Here is a 17,024-nt window from a genome sequence, read left to right on the forward strand (position 1 = left end):
GCTGTTTTTGGTTTTAGGTCTGTACTCCGCTGGTGTTTTTGCTCTTCAGGTCGGTGCTCCGCTGCTGTTTTTGGTTTTAGGTCTGTGTCCCACTTGTGATTTGTTCCAGTTCTGTGTTCCGCTTGGATAGCAGGCCAAACCCTGCAAAATCCTAAATGTTTATTTTCAGCTTTTCTTCTCTCACTCTGAGAGGGATTCCGCTAAATGTTGTGGTTTACCTCCTGCTTTGTAGCAGAGCCTGCTTGGCTCCTCTTTTATTTCCACCAATTTGACAATTTAAAAAAAAAAAAACAGCTTCGATCCTAAAAGTGTCTGCAGGTTCTAAAATTTTATCTCCCAACAAAAGTATTCCTGACATTTTCAGATCTGTGCCACAGTACCAATGCCGTTCAGCATCCTGGCAGGTCAGTAACCACTGACGGGGACAAGACAGGAACAAGTGTTTGTATGCTTACCATTGTCTCAGTGAAAGGGACAACAGGAAGTTAGAGGAAATCTCTCCAGAGTGAAAGGAAATCCCCTCATGGTTGTTCATTATAAATTTTCTCCACAACTACATTTTAATGGTCAGCAGGAGAGAAAAAAGAGGAGTGTGGAGGGTATGACAGCGGCCAGTTTGTACATGAGATGGGTAGGGGCAGTTTGACAATGCAGAAGTGAAGTACAGAAAGCAAAGCAGCGAGACGTTTATAAAAGAGGAGTGAGGAGGGTAAGACAATGAGCAATATGTAGAGCAATGCAGGGGTACAACAGCAAGCAGCATGTACAGTGTCAATGCACAGTGTATGATGATAGGCAGTCTATACAAGAGAGGAGTATAGCAGGTATGATATTAGGAAATCTGTACAGGAGAGGAATATGATTAGTATGATATTAGGAAATCTGTACAGGAGAGGAATATGATTAGTATGATATTAGGAAATCTGTACAGGAGAGGAATATGATTAGTATGATATTAGGAAATCTGTACAGGAGAGGAATATGATTAGTATGATATTAGGAAATCTGTACAGGAGAGGAATATGATTAGTATGATAATAGGAAATCTGTACAGGAGAGGAATATGATTAGTATGATATTGGGCAGTATGTGCATGAGAGGACTGGGATGGGTATGATATAGGGCAATCTTTGGAGGGGAGGATTGCAGAAGGTATGGTAGATGATGGTACATGCAGGCGAGGAGTGCGGCATGTATGACGGTAGGTAGTTTTTGCAGGGATTCTATCTTGAACACATATTTATTCACAAACATTTTTTCCCTTGTACATGGTGTAACTCATTGCTGTTTTTCCTGATCTTCTATGTATGGCTTTTTGCTGCCAGCATTTCGTGCTTCTAAGAAGAAATAGATGGAGTTCTTTATCGGTGATGTCACTGAATGTTTTCATGTTCGCACGCAGCCTTTTTATACACAATGAGGACCGAATGTGTGTTCTGCAGTGTAGCTGTGTCCAGCGTGGCCCAATTCCAGGAACACTTTATTCCGCCTGGATTGAGGTGAACCCTAGCTGGACACCGCCGTTCCCTCCAATAATTTCTGAATGTTCCCTTATGGTGCTGTCAGCTCAGCCATCCAAGGATTTGGCACAAAACAATCGCCATGCTAACATACTGTGAGCTGTGATTTTAGTAATTAAAGCTGGGGTTTCCTGAGAAGTGTTTTCCGGGTTCCTCCATGTTAAAAAGTTTGAGAAAGACTGCCTTAGTTTCCGCTCACAGATGATCACCTCTAGGATTTACATTGGTATGGTGACGGTAGATGGGCACTGATATATAAACTGTCCCAAAGGAGAACCCATTGCATGCAAGCGGGCATTTGTCTTGTGCCATCTGTATTTCCTACCTCTCCAGAAGTTCACCATAATCCCCCCTTCCTCCAATCAGATAAAACGCTTCCTTATGTTAGCAGCAGGAAAGCTTAAGTTAAAACAAGGATGGCTTTTTATTAATAGAAGACAGAACTTTTTTGACGTTGTTGCTTAATAATGATTTTTCATGCATGTATTATGATGATTTGTAAAGTTAATACCCAGTCTGGTTCTATGCGTAAAGAAGCAGGAGATGCAGATGGGTTGGAGTAGTGGTGGGTTGAGTCCTTGTTTTATACAGGAGCTGAATCCGAGGATACATGCAGTGTTTTAGTGCTCACAATGGTGGTATAACCCAACAAATACCTTGTCAGGAAATATAATCCATTCTCATTTTTATTTCTACAGGGACCTGAGATTTAACCGCATCCGAGAGGTCAATGCTGAAGCCCTCCAGAAGCTGCCCAACCTTCACACTCTGTAAGACAATGCTGAAACTATTTCTCTTTAATGAACAAGAAGTGGGTTAGTGGGTGTCCTGGTGGAGGTGATCACTGGGAATTCCCAACCATGTGTGGCACACTTCTCTATGGTAATTGTATATATAAATTGGTAGGCTTTGGGTGTAGGATCTCCAAGGAAGCAACTGCTACCTCTGCAGCTCAGTTGATGAAAATAAATAGTGGTAGAGCCTGCAAATGTTTCATTGTTTCCTAGAATGCAATTCTATTGAAAGATCAGATTATAAAAGATTAATGGGTGGAATGAAAGCCTATGCAAAATTCTGTATTTCTTTTAAAGTCAATAGAACCTTAACTATTAATTACTGTAATGCACCCCGTTCTGGCCCTGGAAGCAGACCCTGGCTTTTCATACACAGCATTGGCCCTGCTCATCTGGAGAAGATAAACTATCATGGGAGAAGCCTAGCATTTCCTATTAGTTGGTAAATGTTTTCAATTCTAGGCTAGAACCATTCCAACTTTGCTGGATCACCCAGGTTCCCCCATGTTAGTCTATCTTCTGCAGTCTTGGACAGCTGTAATAAATCTGGCCCAGTGCATACGCTTACTTAGGAAACATTGACATTTTCACGCTTTATTTGGATGTCCAAGCCTGACACTTGTTTATGTTTGGACATGGACAATAAAAATGGCCTTTCCTGTGGAGTATTCTCTACTGTTTGATAGGGACGTTTACTTTGTAATTAGACTGCTGGTATTAGAACTGAATTGCACTGTCATTGCTTGACTTATTTATTTTTGTTTTGTTCCTATCGCAGGTTGCTGAACAACAATCGTATCCAACGGCTCTCTAAGAAACCATTTGAGAAATTGGAAAATCTAAAACATTTGTCAGTCATAGTGTTCCTCTGTTTTTTCTTTCTGCTAATATTCTTTTAGAGACCATTCTAATTAACTTTACCCCCAATTTCTTTTTGAATATTGTGAGATCAATTTGTGCATGCCTAATGACATGAATTATTCAATGGCAAATGTGAAAGAAAAGGATGTTTGGTTTGTTCCTTAAATCATTTCAAAAGTTTCTCTTGAAATCTCCATATCCTAAATCATTCTAAATCGTTGTACTCAAAATCATATTAACCCTTTGGCCCTTCACAGAGAGAGGTTCCCTGCTACTCGCTGTTTGCCCTTTCTACCTTAATTCTTTCTTTCCTTGCCAAACACTTAGTTCTCTCCTCTTCTCAGTTTCCTGATCCCTGACTTTCTCTTCTTGCTATCTTTTTAGTGATATCCTTTCCTGGTCATCCTCCTTCTACCCTGGTCCCTGACTTCTCTCTTTGTTATTCTTTGTTATTCTTCTGCCTATGTCTAATCGTAGTTTTCCTCCTTCTACCCTGGATGATTAATGGTGTCCTCCTATCCTTTGTTTTCTTGATGTTTCCTTCTTCTATTCTGGTCCATGACTTTCTCTTCTTGCTGTCCTTACAGTCCTAGCCCCCCCCCCCCCCCCTGGCATTTTATTCTACCTGGTTTTTGTTTCTCCTGTGTCCTTCTAGTGAAATCTTCTCCTAATGTTTTCTTCTTCTGCCCCGGTCGCTGACTACTGTCTGTCTATCAAATGTTCTCCTGACGTTTCCTTCTATCATATTTTCTCATGATGTTTCCTCCTTCTTCCCTGCTTGCGGATTGGTGTCCTATCATATGTTCTCCTGATGTTCCCTGGTCGTGAATTGGTGTCCTATCTGTCTTATCATATGTTCTGTTTCCTTCTTCCGCCCTGGTAGTGGATTGGTGTCCTTCTAGCATACATTCTCCTTATGTTTCCTTTTATCATATGTTCTCCTGAGGATTTGTTCTTCCTCTCTGGTCGCTGATTGCTGTCCTATCATATGTTCTTCTGATGTTTCCTTCTATCCTTCTATATGTTCTTCTGAGGTTTCCATCTTATTCTCTGGTCGCTAATTGCTGTCCTGTCATATGTTCTCCTGGTGTTTCCTCCTTCTTCCCTTTTCCCTGGTCCCTGATTGATGTCCTTCTAGGATACATTCTGATGTTTCCTTTTTTTTACCCTGGTCCATGACTTCTACTTCTTGCTAGTCCTATTCCTCCTTAGTTTTTTTTTCTTGTTGACTTCTCATTGGTGTCCTTCTAGTTATATCATCCCCTGAGGTTTCCTTCTTCTGTCCTGGTCACTGATCAGTATCCTTCTGTCATATGTCCTCCTGATGTTTCCTTTCATTCCTCTACTCTGGTCCCTGACTTCCTAATCGTGCTGTCCTTCCAGTCATATCTTGCCTTGGTTATTCTACTTACTTTCTTTACCTTCTAACCCTGTAATTGCCATACCGTATTTAATTTTTAGATTCTTTTCTTTTAATGATGCTTGGCTCTTCTTCTTTATGCTGACCTTGTAGTATCGTCCTCTTATTTCCTATTACTTCATTCCATTCTCAGTCTTTTAGTTTAATGTCTTTCCTTCTCACATTATTCACATTATTCTTCTCACTTGGTGAACGTTTATCATGTATTCTAACTCTTTGTTCATCCTTTGCATTCTCGCAGATATCTATACAAGAATGAAATCCGCACCATACAAGGGAATGCTTTCCATGGACTGGACTCACTGGAACAGCTGTAAGTATAGCTGGCATCAATGTCCAACATGCATAGGCAGTCTTTTTTTTGTTGTACATTAATGAACCCCTTCAGTATGTGTAGGCTTATCTTCCTCTAGGAGAAAAGTGAGCACCTTGTCCTTTCCAATGACCTAGATGTATTCAGCCTTGCAGCATATTTTGCTATATGTACTCTTTATGTGTTTAAACTTTAGGGTCCTGCTATTATCACGGCTTGCTAGACTTGTTTCTCTCCGTTCACCCAGTTTTCAGCTTCTCTTTTGTATCCATTGTCCTCTCCCCAGGTATCTACACTTCAACATTCTGGATGCTTTGGATGTCAACACATTTGGGTATCTGCCAAAGCTTGAGAGGCTGTAAGTGGTAACAGCAAATTGGGTCATGTTTGTGTTTTGTTTGTTTTATTGCTTTGGCTTTGTGTTCATGTTGCATCCTCTCCGCAGGTTCCTGCACAATAACCGAATCTCCAGAATTCACCCGGGGACCTTCTCTCAGCTGCCATCACTGACCCGTCTGTAAGTTGGTTAGATATAACTCCAAAAGACAATGTATTCACAGGGGACTCCGTTGCAGCTGCAATTTACTGGCTTTAATTTTCCCTACCATTGCTGTAATAAATACTTCAAATGCATGCAGGTCTGCAGCTGTTCCACTGCAAACACCTCCCTTAATCATTCTGCTGTCATCTACCTTGTGTTTTAATCACTTTTTTAATTTTATCTTGTGTGTGGTGGCATAAAAATTGGTGGAGAAAAGATAAACTCACAATATTTGCTGGAATACAATAGTGACTCCACAATTCTGTTATAATGACATTCTGGAGCCTAGGGGTTTATAGTACAAGTTTTTGAGCTGTACAAAAAGTGTTATCACAATTTGTCTGTGTGTGTCCAGACGTTTAGACTCCAACCCATTGGTGTGCGACTGTGAGCTGGTGTGGCTGGGGGACCTTTTAAAGAAGTTCACAGAGAGAAGCAGCACTCTGACTGCTGCCACCTGCGAAAGTCCGGCACATTTGCGAGGAAAGTCTGTGAGCTTTCTCCCTGAGGACCAATTTAACTGCGGTGAGCGGACGTGGAGAAAACAAATTTAGTATCCAAAATTGAAAGGCTCATTTCACCCCAAATTTAAATATTCCATCTAATATCTGTCTGATTTAACCTCTAGAGATGCCTCGAATTATATCAGAGCCCAGAGATGTGGACGTGGTTCTCGGAAATACAGTCTATTTTATCTGCCGAGCCGAGGGAACTCCCAAACCCAACATCAGATGGCTACATAATAAGTGAGTGTCATAGGTCATTAAGCAGTGTCTAGGTATTGATACCAATGTCTTAAATTATTAATACTAAAATGGTTCCCCATCAGTAGTATTCAGACTACCGTCATGGATGCTAAATTGCATATGACCAATCACAGATAGCCAGCGTTTTATTTGTAATGTGTCTTTGATCTTGCTAGAAAATTTGGCTTTTTTCAGAAGAACGTATACCCTGTCATTGACTCTATCCTCTTCTGCTGGCCCAAGTCTTGCCCCATTCCTAAATTATTTGATGTAGCTGCTGTGGAAAAAGTGAAGAGGAATACTATAGAGCTGCCATTCTTTTTCTCAACCAATGTTCCATGGAAACCTAAAGTTTCTCCAAAGGTTGCCAGGAATTCCTTGAGGTGTAGATGCTTGATCTCACATCTGCTGATGCCTGCAAAACTCTTGAGCAAAAACTATTTGACAGAGCCAGCAGTTTGACACCAGAGATCATTTTATCTGTTTTTAAGGTGACATTCACGCCACTACTGTGCAGGAAACATTCTTCCAACTGACCACTAATGCAAGGGGATTTTTTTTCCACTCACGCCCAATGCATTGATATTATCAGTGGATTCTTCAAGACCTGCAAATTATTTTAGGGTTTCTTCTGGGGTAAAACTTTAGGAAAGGCTGCTATAGAATGTTAGTTGTATGACCGCTTGGAGTCTGCTGGGGTAGCTGATATCACATCCAAGATGGCGTCTCTCGGAAAAGATCTCGGGGCATTTGGATGTCCACACAAGGAAGGTTTGTGCACACATAATCTTATGGACACATGCACTCATAATCTGTTAGACAGTCTAGTTAGGGTCTATATAGGTTTTTTTAAATTATAGCAAGCCAGAGCACTGGTATATAATGGACCCCAGTGAATAAATGTTAGAATTTAATATGTTCCAAAATGATTGATAATAAAGGAAATTTGGAAGGGGCAAATACCCTATCTCAGCACTGACATGTGCTCACTTTCCATTCAGCAATGAGATCGATATGAGTTACGATGGGAGGCTGAATTTGTTACAAGATGGGACGCTGATGATCCAGAACACACAGGAGTCGGATAAAGGGGTCTATCAATGTGCAGCCAAGAATATCGCAGGGGAGGTGCGCACTCAGGAGGCGGTCCTGCGCTACTCTGGCAGCCGATGTAAGTAACATTCCCCCTGCTGGTCAATATGAATTTGTGGTAGGCATGGACATGGCTTTGAGAGTGTAATTGTTTGTAACCCAACAAATCTCCCAATTGTTATCCAATCCCTACATGGTTGCTGGTGGACCAGCAGAAGGTTGCTCAACCACAATGCAAGGTTTATGACCAACACTATTGAACAGCCACAAGCTGCTTTTTTTCTACACTTTCTAAAATATGTACCTTTTTAAAATACATTTTCATTCTAAATCTAGGCAGTGAATGTCCTGTTATAGAAGGTATATAGAATATTTTTACTTTCTCAGCAAAGCCAGTGTTTATCATCCAACCCCAAACCACTGAGGCGCTTATAGATGGAAGCGTGACCCTGGAGTGTGGAGTCACTGGAGAGCCTCAGCCGAAAATTACATGGACCAAAGAAAATGGGGAAGTGATTTCCAGCGAGGGGCGCTTCACCATCACCAGCTCCGGAGGATTGTACATCCAGAACCTCACTGCTACAGACCAGGGACTCTATCGCTGTCATGCCAGCAATACTGAGGGTAGCATACAGGCCTCGGCGTCCATCATTGTACAAGGTGAGCATGGATGGCGAGCAGATACTCAGATGTAAGACCAATGTATTGATTTCAATACTGGCCTGGAGTGAGATTCCTATCTCAATTTCCTTTATTTCCAGATCCACAGAAGTTTACCGTGGTTCCCAGAGACCAGACAGTGACTGAAGGCCAAGATGTGGAATTTCTTTGCTCTGCCAGTGGGCAACCGGCTCCTGTCATAACCTGGACTAAAGATGGTAGGGCCTTCCATATTCCTATCTTGCAGTGATTTTCTAATTTAATTATGAGCATATAGATTAGATTTTAACCATTGGATTGCTTTTTACCTGGAAGAGAGAAACTCAAATTTTCTGAAAATGATATTAGTTTGATTTTGGCACATAGGTTTCCAGCAAAAAAATATGTCTCCTGTCTCCTGTTTTTGTTTTTCACCAAGGTCCCAGTGTTTATCTTCCCCCTTGTGTGTTAATTCCTCTGTTGGCAGAAATCCCCACTCAGCTGATCAGTGGAAGGGTTTTATTTTCTGCCAAGGCCTGTGCAGATGCCGGCCCTCCACTGAGTTTGAACACATGACCGCTTCTGTTGTCCTTAAAAGACCGCAGCTGTATAGGTTTTCTGCTGTGCTGCAGACTGGGGTTCTCTTTTCAGCTCATTTAATGACAGGATAACCTAACATGATAAAAGTAATAGAACTCCATTATTTCTCTTTTGGCATAAACTGAAAAAGAATTAGAACTTGCTAAGATATGCAAATAAGGTGCTCCGGTAAAAATGCAATAACAGACATTTTGGATTCCCCATTTTCTATTCTTGTAGTATGGGTACTCCAATGAGTTATTCCATAGGCACTTTGTTTTTTTTTTTCTTTGTGATATCGGGAATGGGGACAAGAGAAGCTATAGCAGCAGCTAATTGGGCACTTTTGCTGCATTAGTAAAGTTAAAGGAGAATGGAAGCATTGGTATTTTCAGTCCGTGCCAGAAGTTTGTTAATCTGTGTCTGTTTTGTGACTGCCCATAGGAGGAGAACTGCCAAACAATGGCCGAAACAAAATTCTGGAATCGGGAGCTCTCCGTATCCTGAAGGCTGGGGTGAAGGACAGCGGGCAGTATCGATGCCTTGCCACCAGTTCTATGGGGGTCAGCTCTGTGTCGGTTCAGTTGTATGTGCAGCCACAAGGTAAGTACATTCAGTCAAGGCCTAAGCTAGCAATTTGGTTTTTGTATCTAGATTTTAGTTCTTATTTGACTTTTATACAACCATGTTATGATAACCTTAAATTGTGATAGATAATGCTGTTGCATTTTCTATTTTTGGCACATAATAAAAGCTATGGCTGACTGACTGTATCTCTTTTCAGATACGACTCGAGTTGGGGATTCCTTTGTGGAAATAGCCTTACGAGAAGCCATACTAAGTGTCAATAACAGCTTCAATGCCACTCACAGATACCTGTTCAGCAGGTGAGGAGTCTCAGTCGTGCCCTGCCCTGTAGGTAAGAAGCTCTTCCTTGTGCATATACCAGTGTCCTGTCCGAAATAGGAACAGGCAGTGTTACCCTGCAACAGACCTGTTTGTGTCTGTGATGAAAAATATGGGCCAATTTAAGGTGGGGTACTACAAGATGAGGAACCTTTTTTTGTTTTTTGACACCTTGACATGTGGATATTTTTGCAGATGGCAGGTATTTTGGAGATAGGAGTTACTGCAAGGGTTGGATCGCTTCTACCCATTTAGCAGGGGAGGGAAGTAAATGGTCAGAAGGAAAGGGATCACTCATACCTGCTCAGCAAGGGAGAGAGAACACATGAAAGTGGCTGCTTAAAGAGTGAAAATTATTTAGGTGCTGTATCATTGGAATGATTTACCCAAGGACTATTCAGGTATGCAGAACATGGATAAACCTTTCATTATGTGTGTAGCCAATGGTGTGCCAACATTGTTTGCCGTCTCTCAATGGAAAGTGTAAGTATTGGCGATGGCTCCAAATTGTTTAACTAAATATATCTGTGTAAATTATAACAATTAAGTGTACAGATTAAACCAGCAAAGGAGAAATTAGTAGAACATAATTTTATGGTCATAGAAATGTATGGCAATGCAGTTTACATATAGAGTGCAGAATTATATCCTCACTGATGGACTGATCATTGATATAAATCTACAGATTATAAAACACTTGTAACAACATTGGCAAATGACATATGTACAGAGCTGCGTAATGTGTTCCACCTGAAGCCTTATTTTAGTTACTTGAAGCTGCAACACTGAAAAGGGGTCCTTACTACATCTGTGTATCTTGCTTTATAATTCTCAGGCTCTGGTAAAAGGGGAATATTACGCCAAGTTCATATAGAAAGCCTTTCATAATCTGCATCTTAATGATAGACACAAGCTTCTATATTCACTTGCTTCCCAAAAATATATCATGCATCTGTACAGAGTTTAATTGGGGAAGCGATCATTTGCTAGTAGCCCACAGGCAACACTGCTAACTAATCCTCTTCTTGTCTTTTTTCTTTTTCTGCACGACTTTCGGTCCTCTTTGATACACATCTGTCTGTTAATGTCTTATTAGAACACTACGAGTATACCGCACTATACAAAAATGATTCCATTATCCTAATACAGATTACCCAAGACACCTAGTGACCTCTTTGCCCTGGCCCGCTACCCACGTGACCCTCAGGCTATTGAGACTGTTCGAGCAGCAGAGATCCTGGAGAGAACCCTTGAACTGATAGAGGAACATGTGCAGCAAGGCTTGCTGGAGAATCTCAACAGCACAGGTAGGCCAATGATCTTAAACAACCAGTGCAATCTGGAGCAGAATTGCTTATGTTTTATAAATCTGAACAGTAGGCAGATTTACCAATCAACGTGTATTTCATACCTATGTATGTGTTGGTTTTAGCTTCCTATATTACCCTGCATGGCAGTTTCAGGCAGTGCAGTGGATTTATGGGTGGATAGAGGAGGCGTGTGTCCTTTTTTTAAAGGAATATAACCTTGTCAGTTCTACCCATACAGGTTATCATTATAGCGATCTGCTGTCCCCTCACTACATAAGAATGATTGCCAACATCTCGGGATGTTCTGCTCACAGACAGACGCCTAACTGCTCAGACCTATGTTTCCACCAGCACTACCGAAGCCTTGATGGCACCTGTAACAACCTGCGGCATCCAATGTGGGGGGCATCTGTCACTGCTTTCCAGCGCCTTCTCAAGCCTAACTACCAGAATGGCTTCAACCAACCGCGAGGAGCATCGGATGAGTCGGGTGCTCTGCCTTTACCACTTCCCCGTCTGGTGTCCACCACCATGATTGGCACAGAGACCATTACCCCAGATGCTCAGTACACTCACATGCTCATGCAGTGGGGTCAGTTTCTGGATCATGATCTAGACCAGACCATTCCAGCACTCAGCATGTCCAGATTCTCAGATGGGGCACCTTGCAGCCAGGTGTGTACCAATGACCCACCCTGCTTTCCTATCAGCATTCCTGAGAATGATCCTCGGTTAAGAAATGGACACTGCATGTTCTTTGCTCGATCCAGCCCCGTTTGTGGCAGCGGAGTGACTTCTCTTCTGTTGGACTCGGCCTATTACCGAGAGCAGGTCAATATGCTCACTTCCTACATCGATGCCTCCAATGTGTATGGGAGTTCTGAGCAGGAGTCCATGGAGCTCCGAGATCTGACAAACCAGAGGGGCCTTTTGAAAAATGGTGGACTGATGTCTTCTGGAAAGTCAATGATGCCTCCTGCTCATGGACCACCCACAGAATGTATGCGAGATGAGCGGGAGAGTTCAGTCCCTTGTTTTCTAGCAGGAGATCATCGTGCTAATGAACAGCTTGGCCTTACTGCCATGCACACCTTGTGGTTTCGGGAACATAACCGCATTGCAGAACATTTACTTAAACTTAATCCTCACTGGAATGGTGATAAAATCTACCATGAGGCCCGAAAGATTGTTGGTGCTCAAATGCAGCACATTACCTTCACCCATTGGCTTCCAAAGATTCTAGGAGAACCTGGAATGAAAATGCTAGGGGAGTATAAGGGCTATGACCCCAATGTCAACAGTGGCATCTTCAATGCCTTTGCCACTGCTGTTTTCCGATTTGGGCACACCCTGATTAACCCAATTATCTATCGACTAAATGAAACTTTTCAACCCATCCACCAGGGGAATCTCCCTTTACACAAAACCTTTTTCAGCCCATTTAGGTTGCTCCAGGAGGGTGGGATAGACCCTATACTGCGAGGGCTTTTTGGGGTCCCTGGTAAGATGAGAGTCCCCACAGAACTTCTCAACTTGGAGCTTACAGAGAAACTGTTTGCTGCTGTACATGCTGTGTCTCTGGACCTTGCAGCCATTAATATCCAACGTGGCCGGGACCATGGAATTCCACCATACAATGATTATAGGATGTTCTGCAACCTCACCTCAGCACAGGACTTTGAGGACCTGAAGAATGAAATCAAGAACCAGGATGTAAGGCAGAAGCTTCGAAGGTGAGTAGTTTAAAAATGATAAATTGTTATACAGTTAATTAAGACTAGGAACAGTACATATACATTTATTATTCACAGAAAACCTTCTTGGGGTACCAGGTATGAGGTTAAAAATGAAATTTCCAAGACTAACTAATCCTAAAGGGCCTTTAATGATAACAATAGGCTTTTTTAGCAGCCATATATATGCAGGGGCTGGTGAAAGGAACCCCAACATCAAGAGATCCAACACCCCGGATGCAGAATATTTTTAAATAATCCTCATCCTAAACCGAGAAGAGTCAAACATTTTACCCAGTGGGACAGATGATTGAACAAAACAAAAAATAAATCTGAGAGAAAAAGAGAACAAGATAGTCAAAAGCAACTTCTAAACTTCTGGAACCCTTTCCCACTGCAGCTGTGTGAACAAAATTATTCCCAAATGCAGAAGAATGCTGTAGTTCACTGCGGGTCTGAAATGGCCCTAACCATACAGAACCTTTGGCATATGTTTTTATCTGCCATTTTTTGATGGTATAAGTCTAATCGTGATGCTTTTGGTCATCTACGTCTTCATTCCTCTTCTAGTTGTCCGGAATGCTTCAGAGATTGGCACTGACATTAGGACATCATTTTTTTAGTCTTGTATCTCATCATTGAGGTCATAGGGTAGGGTAGTAGTTTACCCGCTCTCTCTTCTTGGTGATACGGGGCACTATTGAACCCAAAATACTGAACTGATAATATACTGCTGCTGATGAAAAGTGCCTGTACCTTTTTGACTAGCTGCCCCTAAACTAAGTTCCACTTCGTAGTAAGCCAAATGGTTGGGAGTTCACGTGGTTCGTCATTGGAAATAGAATGAAAAAGAAAGCCAGGGTGTTTTAAGTAAAAAAATTCAAATTGTGCATATAGCTATAGTTTCAACAAATGAAATTGGTTTTGGTCTTCCCCACTACACAATCTGGGGGGTTGGGGGGGTTAGAATGAGACCATGAACTAGACAATGAGTTTCTACTGTAGTTATAACAATTAGACGTCTCATACCCAATGCATTTCGCCTCTCAGGGCTTCCTCAGGGGACTCAGAATCAGAGAAGCTCCAGTTTTTTTCAGACATAACATGGTGTCACTACTTGTGCATCCTCTCTTTTTGAAACATCTCTTCCACCATGATCAGCACGCACCCTGATCACTGAACAAACGTTCTCCACCAAGTCCCCGGAGGAAGCCCTGAGAGGCGAAATACGTAGGGACACGAGACGTCTAATTGTTATAACTTCAGTAGGAGCTCATTATCTAGTTCATGATCTCATTCCCCCACACACACACACACAGATTGCGTAGTGGGGAAGACCGATAACACTTGAATTTGTTAAAACTGTAGCTACATGCACAATTTGAATTTTTTTACTCAATACATTTGCCACAATTGAAACACCCTGGCTTTCTTTTCTTTCTTTTTTCAATAATTATTTATATCCAACAGGGTAGGCGGCCTGATCTTTTACTGAGATTATTGATTAGCACTTCTCTTCCAATATTGAGTTCACATGTTTCACAATACCACCAATTCACGTCACTGGTATAAAAATGAAATATTACCTCCTAGTGGTTCCTGCTACTAAGACAAACCTGTCACTTAGCGCAGTCCAAGGAAGAGCAAGTATTTTAGACAAAGCAATATCATACAGTATGGTATTAGGAGTAATTATGTCTCTTTTACTTACAAATGTTCTTACTGATCTACAGCTTGTATGGGACCCCCAAGAACGTGGACCTTTTTCCTGCCCTGATCGTGGAGGATCTTATCCCAGGTTCCCGTGTTGGCCCAACCCTGATGTGCCTGCTGGTCACACAGTTTAAAAGGCTTCGGGATGGAGACAGGTACGGTTTATGTGGCTAAGTGAATTTAGAAAGCTCTACATGAACTAATCCGGACAAAGCTAACCAGACTGTGCTATGGTACACATGTGCTAATAGGGAGTACGTTCACAGGCTGAGAGAGCTAACAGGGCCACAATGTATTTTGCACACCAGCAGACTGGAAAGGAAGAATGGCGGTGCTTTGTCCTGATCTGTCAGATATATATGAAGAACATTGAATAACAGAATAATACAAATGTCCTGCCTCTCTTCCCCATGCAGGTTCTGGTACACCAACCCTGGTGTCTTCACCCCAGCCCAGCTCACTGAAATCAAGCAGACGTCACTGGCTCGAGTCTTGTGCGACAATGGAGACAACATTCAGCACGTCCAAGATGATGTGTTCCAAGTGGCCATCTTCCCTGAGGATATAAAACCTTGTAGCCATATCTCTGGGCTAGATCTGCGCTTCTGGAAAGAGTGCTGCGATGGTAAGCACAGGAGTGGGCACCTCACCATTAAATAACTTGATGGCAGACATAGCAGCCCTTAGCGGGCCCTTGTGCTGAACTGACATGGGGCCTTTGTGGTGCCCTTGTGTGGTGGCTGCACCTCCCTATGTCCACCCCTGGAATAACTCGTGTCAGGGTTTTAGGAAATGTTTTTATAGTCACTCCCCAAACGCTAAGTGGTAGAGCCGAACTGCTATAGTCACCTGTTCAGGTAAAAAAAAAGCAACCAATCATTTTACCAGGAATAAAGGAAGTGAAGTGAAATCTCTCCAATGGGACACAAAGGGATGAAATAGAGAATGGTTAAAGCTTAGTGAAAAACACATTTTGTCTATAGATGGAATTAAATGTAAATCCACTAATTGTGTGTTGGTGTGAGCTGTTCAGATGCAAATAACAATAAGCAGAATTCATCTGTTTTGTTTGTATCTCAACACAGATCTAAGTTCCCTGCTTTGCTATTCTGTACAAGCTGTTCCCTCTGATTGCAGAACCTGCCAGGTTTTTTTTTCTTCTCTTTAAAATTAGCCGTCCAGTAAGCAGGGAAAGCAAACACTGCTGAACAAATATACAATGACTCACAGAATGGCAAGTCACTATACCTGTTCTAGATAATGGCTTGCACATGTGCACAGGGGGTATAGCTCAGTGGTAGAGCATTTGACTGCAGATCAAGAGGTCCCCGGTTCAAATCCGGGTGCCCCCTTCGTTTTTTAAATTGTATAGTGAATTCAGAATTATCAGAGATTAGTTCAACTGCAGAGAAATCACAATAATCCAGGGTTTTGTGGGGTCATGGTTGTTAGTAGGATAAATGATTGCCTAAAAAAGGAACCCAGAATGTAATGCTATCTGTGCCTGCTGTGTTTGTGCTCTGCCTTCTCCATCATCTTCATGATGGCAAGAAGGTGGGGGCCCCTTTTTTGTTTGTAAACCTTTTATTTATGTTTTATTATTATCTTAATCTGGTGGTTCCAAAAACAAGAGTTTTTTTTTTCTTTTGTAAATAGAAAGGTATGTTCTGCATGTTTTACTATTTAAGTAGTAATAAGTGGGCTTAATATTCAACAAGACCAAAAATCTGTTTGACCCCAGGGTGTGGGACGCAGGGCCAGTCTGATGCTCTCTCTTCACACTTTCGGAATAGACGGGATGATGAATTCAGCTATAATGACAGATTTACCCCTGAGGACCCCAGGTAAGCTGCATACTCTTTACAGGTTATTACAATCAATAATATGTTCATTGATCTCTGATCTGGGCTTTGATCTCTGCAAATACAGGGGTGGAGGTATACAGAGAACATCACAAAACAGGTGCAGAATGCGTTTGCTAGGCCAGGAAGTTCATTTTTCTATCCCTTATTTGTGACATAGCAATCAACATTGATGGCCTTGCAGTATCTGGGGTAGTAGCCCTTCACTTCCACTTCTAAAAGCCCCTAAAGATTGCTGTCTATCATTCTTTACATGAAGCTCCCAGGATAGAATTCACATGCATACTTGTTTCTTTTATCTTCAACCTCCTAATAAAACTGCTATCTGCAGCCTTTATATCCGTCCCATAAACTCTTCAGTTGGCCAAAGGCATCCAATGGTCTTCTGTAGCCCAAAGAGACAAAAGCAGGACATGCATTGATGCCCCCCTGAGCATTTAGCATTTTTGGAAGTTTCCCTCCTCCAACTCTTTGCCATTGCTGTAGTGATTTATAGATCCACCATGCTCCAACACTCTCTGATGCCTAGGAGTTCAGAGGAGGATGCAGCAAGAACCAAGGTTGTTTTTCTGAGCAAAATAATTCTTCTATTGCACGATTCTGTTATGGAATTGTCTTCTTAGTTCGAGAATAATGCATTGCATCTCTTCCAACCTCCTTTATCCATCTGTCTTCTCTTTACCTATAACACAACCCCTCATATCACTAGGGTCGGTATTCCTTGTATGTTCTGTAAAGTACAGCTTGTCACCTTCATAGACAATCTTCATGTAGCAGCTCATTGTTCTTTGTCTTGTAGCCAAGATGAATACCTACAAGATGACACTGAAGAAAACTACGTCTCAACACTTGAAACAACCCTTGGAGACTTACAAGACAAGGTGCGATATTAGGATTCCTATGCCTGAATGTTCGCTGTGTGAATTCTTATATGTATACATAGAAAGCTATTTATTGGTGGAAAGGAATATCTTTTCTGCCCCAATGAAAATTAT

At 41.9% G+C, this 17,024-nt stretch overlaps 1 protein-coding gene and 1 non-coding gene across 2 annotated transcripts in view; both read left to right on the forward strand.

Moving 5' to 3' along the window:
* LOC140333019 (peroxidasin-like) overlaps positions 1 to 17,024 on the forward strand; it is a 25,658-nt gene that overhangs the window by 5,832 nt on the left and 2,802 nt on the right. Inside the window, exons 2-19 of the mRNA XM_072414391.1 lie at positions 2,219 to 2,290; positions 3,093 to 3,164; positions 4,837 to 4,908; positions 5,195 to 5,266; positions 5,354 to 5,425; positions 5,805 to 5,974; positions 6,078 to 6,195; positions 7,197 to 7,366; positions 7,675 to 7,947; positions 8,049 to 8,165; positions 8,950 to 9,108; positions 9,290 to 9,392; positions 10,561 to 10,718; positions 10,960 to 12,454; positions 14,188 to 14,322; positions 14,584 to 14,792; positions 15,909 to 16,011; positions 16,829 to 16,910. Of these exons, the coding sequence (XP_072270492.1) occupies positions 2,219 to 2,290; positions 3,093 to 3,164; positions 4,837 to 4,908; positions 5,195 to 5,266; positions 5,354 to 5,425; positions 5,805 to 5,974; positions 6,078 to 6,195; positions 7,197 to 7,366; positions 7,675 to 7,947; positions 8,049 to 8,165; positions 8,950 to 9,108; positions 9,290 to 9,392; positions 10,561 to 10,718; positions 10,960 to 12,454; positions 14,188 to 14,322; positions 14,584 to 14,792; positions 15,909 to 16,011; positions 16,829 to 16,910 (3,652 nt within the window). The remainder of the gene's footprint in view (positions 1 to 2,218; positions 2,291 to 3,092; positions 3,165 to 4,836; positions 4,909 to 5,194; positions 5,267 to 5,353; positions 5,426 to 5,804; positions 5,975 to 6,077; positions 6,196 to 7,196; positions 7,367 to 7,674; positions 7,948 to 8,048; positions 8,166 to 8,949; positions 9,109 to 9,289; positions 9,393 to 10,560; positions 10,719 to 10,959; positions 12,455 to 14,187; positions 14,323 to 14,583; positions 14,793 to 15,908; positions 16,012 to 16,828; positions 16,911 to 17,024) is intronic.
* On the forward strand, positions 15,448 to 15,519 carry TRNAC-GCA (transfer RNA cysteine (anticodon GCA)). The gene has a single exon. It is a non-coding gene; the product is annotated as a tRNA-Cys (tRNA).

This window comes from Pyxicephalus adspersus, chromosome 6, assembly GCF_032062135.1.
Source record: "Pyxicephalus adspersus chromosome 6, UCB_Pads_2.0, whole genome shotgun sequence".
Lineage (NCBI taxonomy): Eukaryota > Metazoa > Chordata > Amphibia > Anura > Pyxicephalidae > Pyxicephalus > Pyxicephalus adspersus.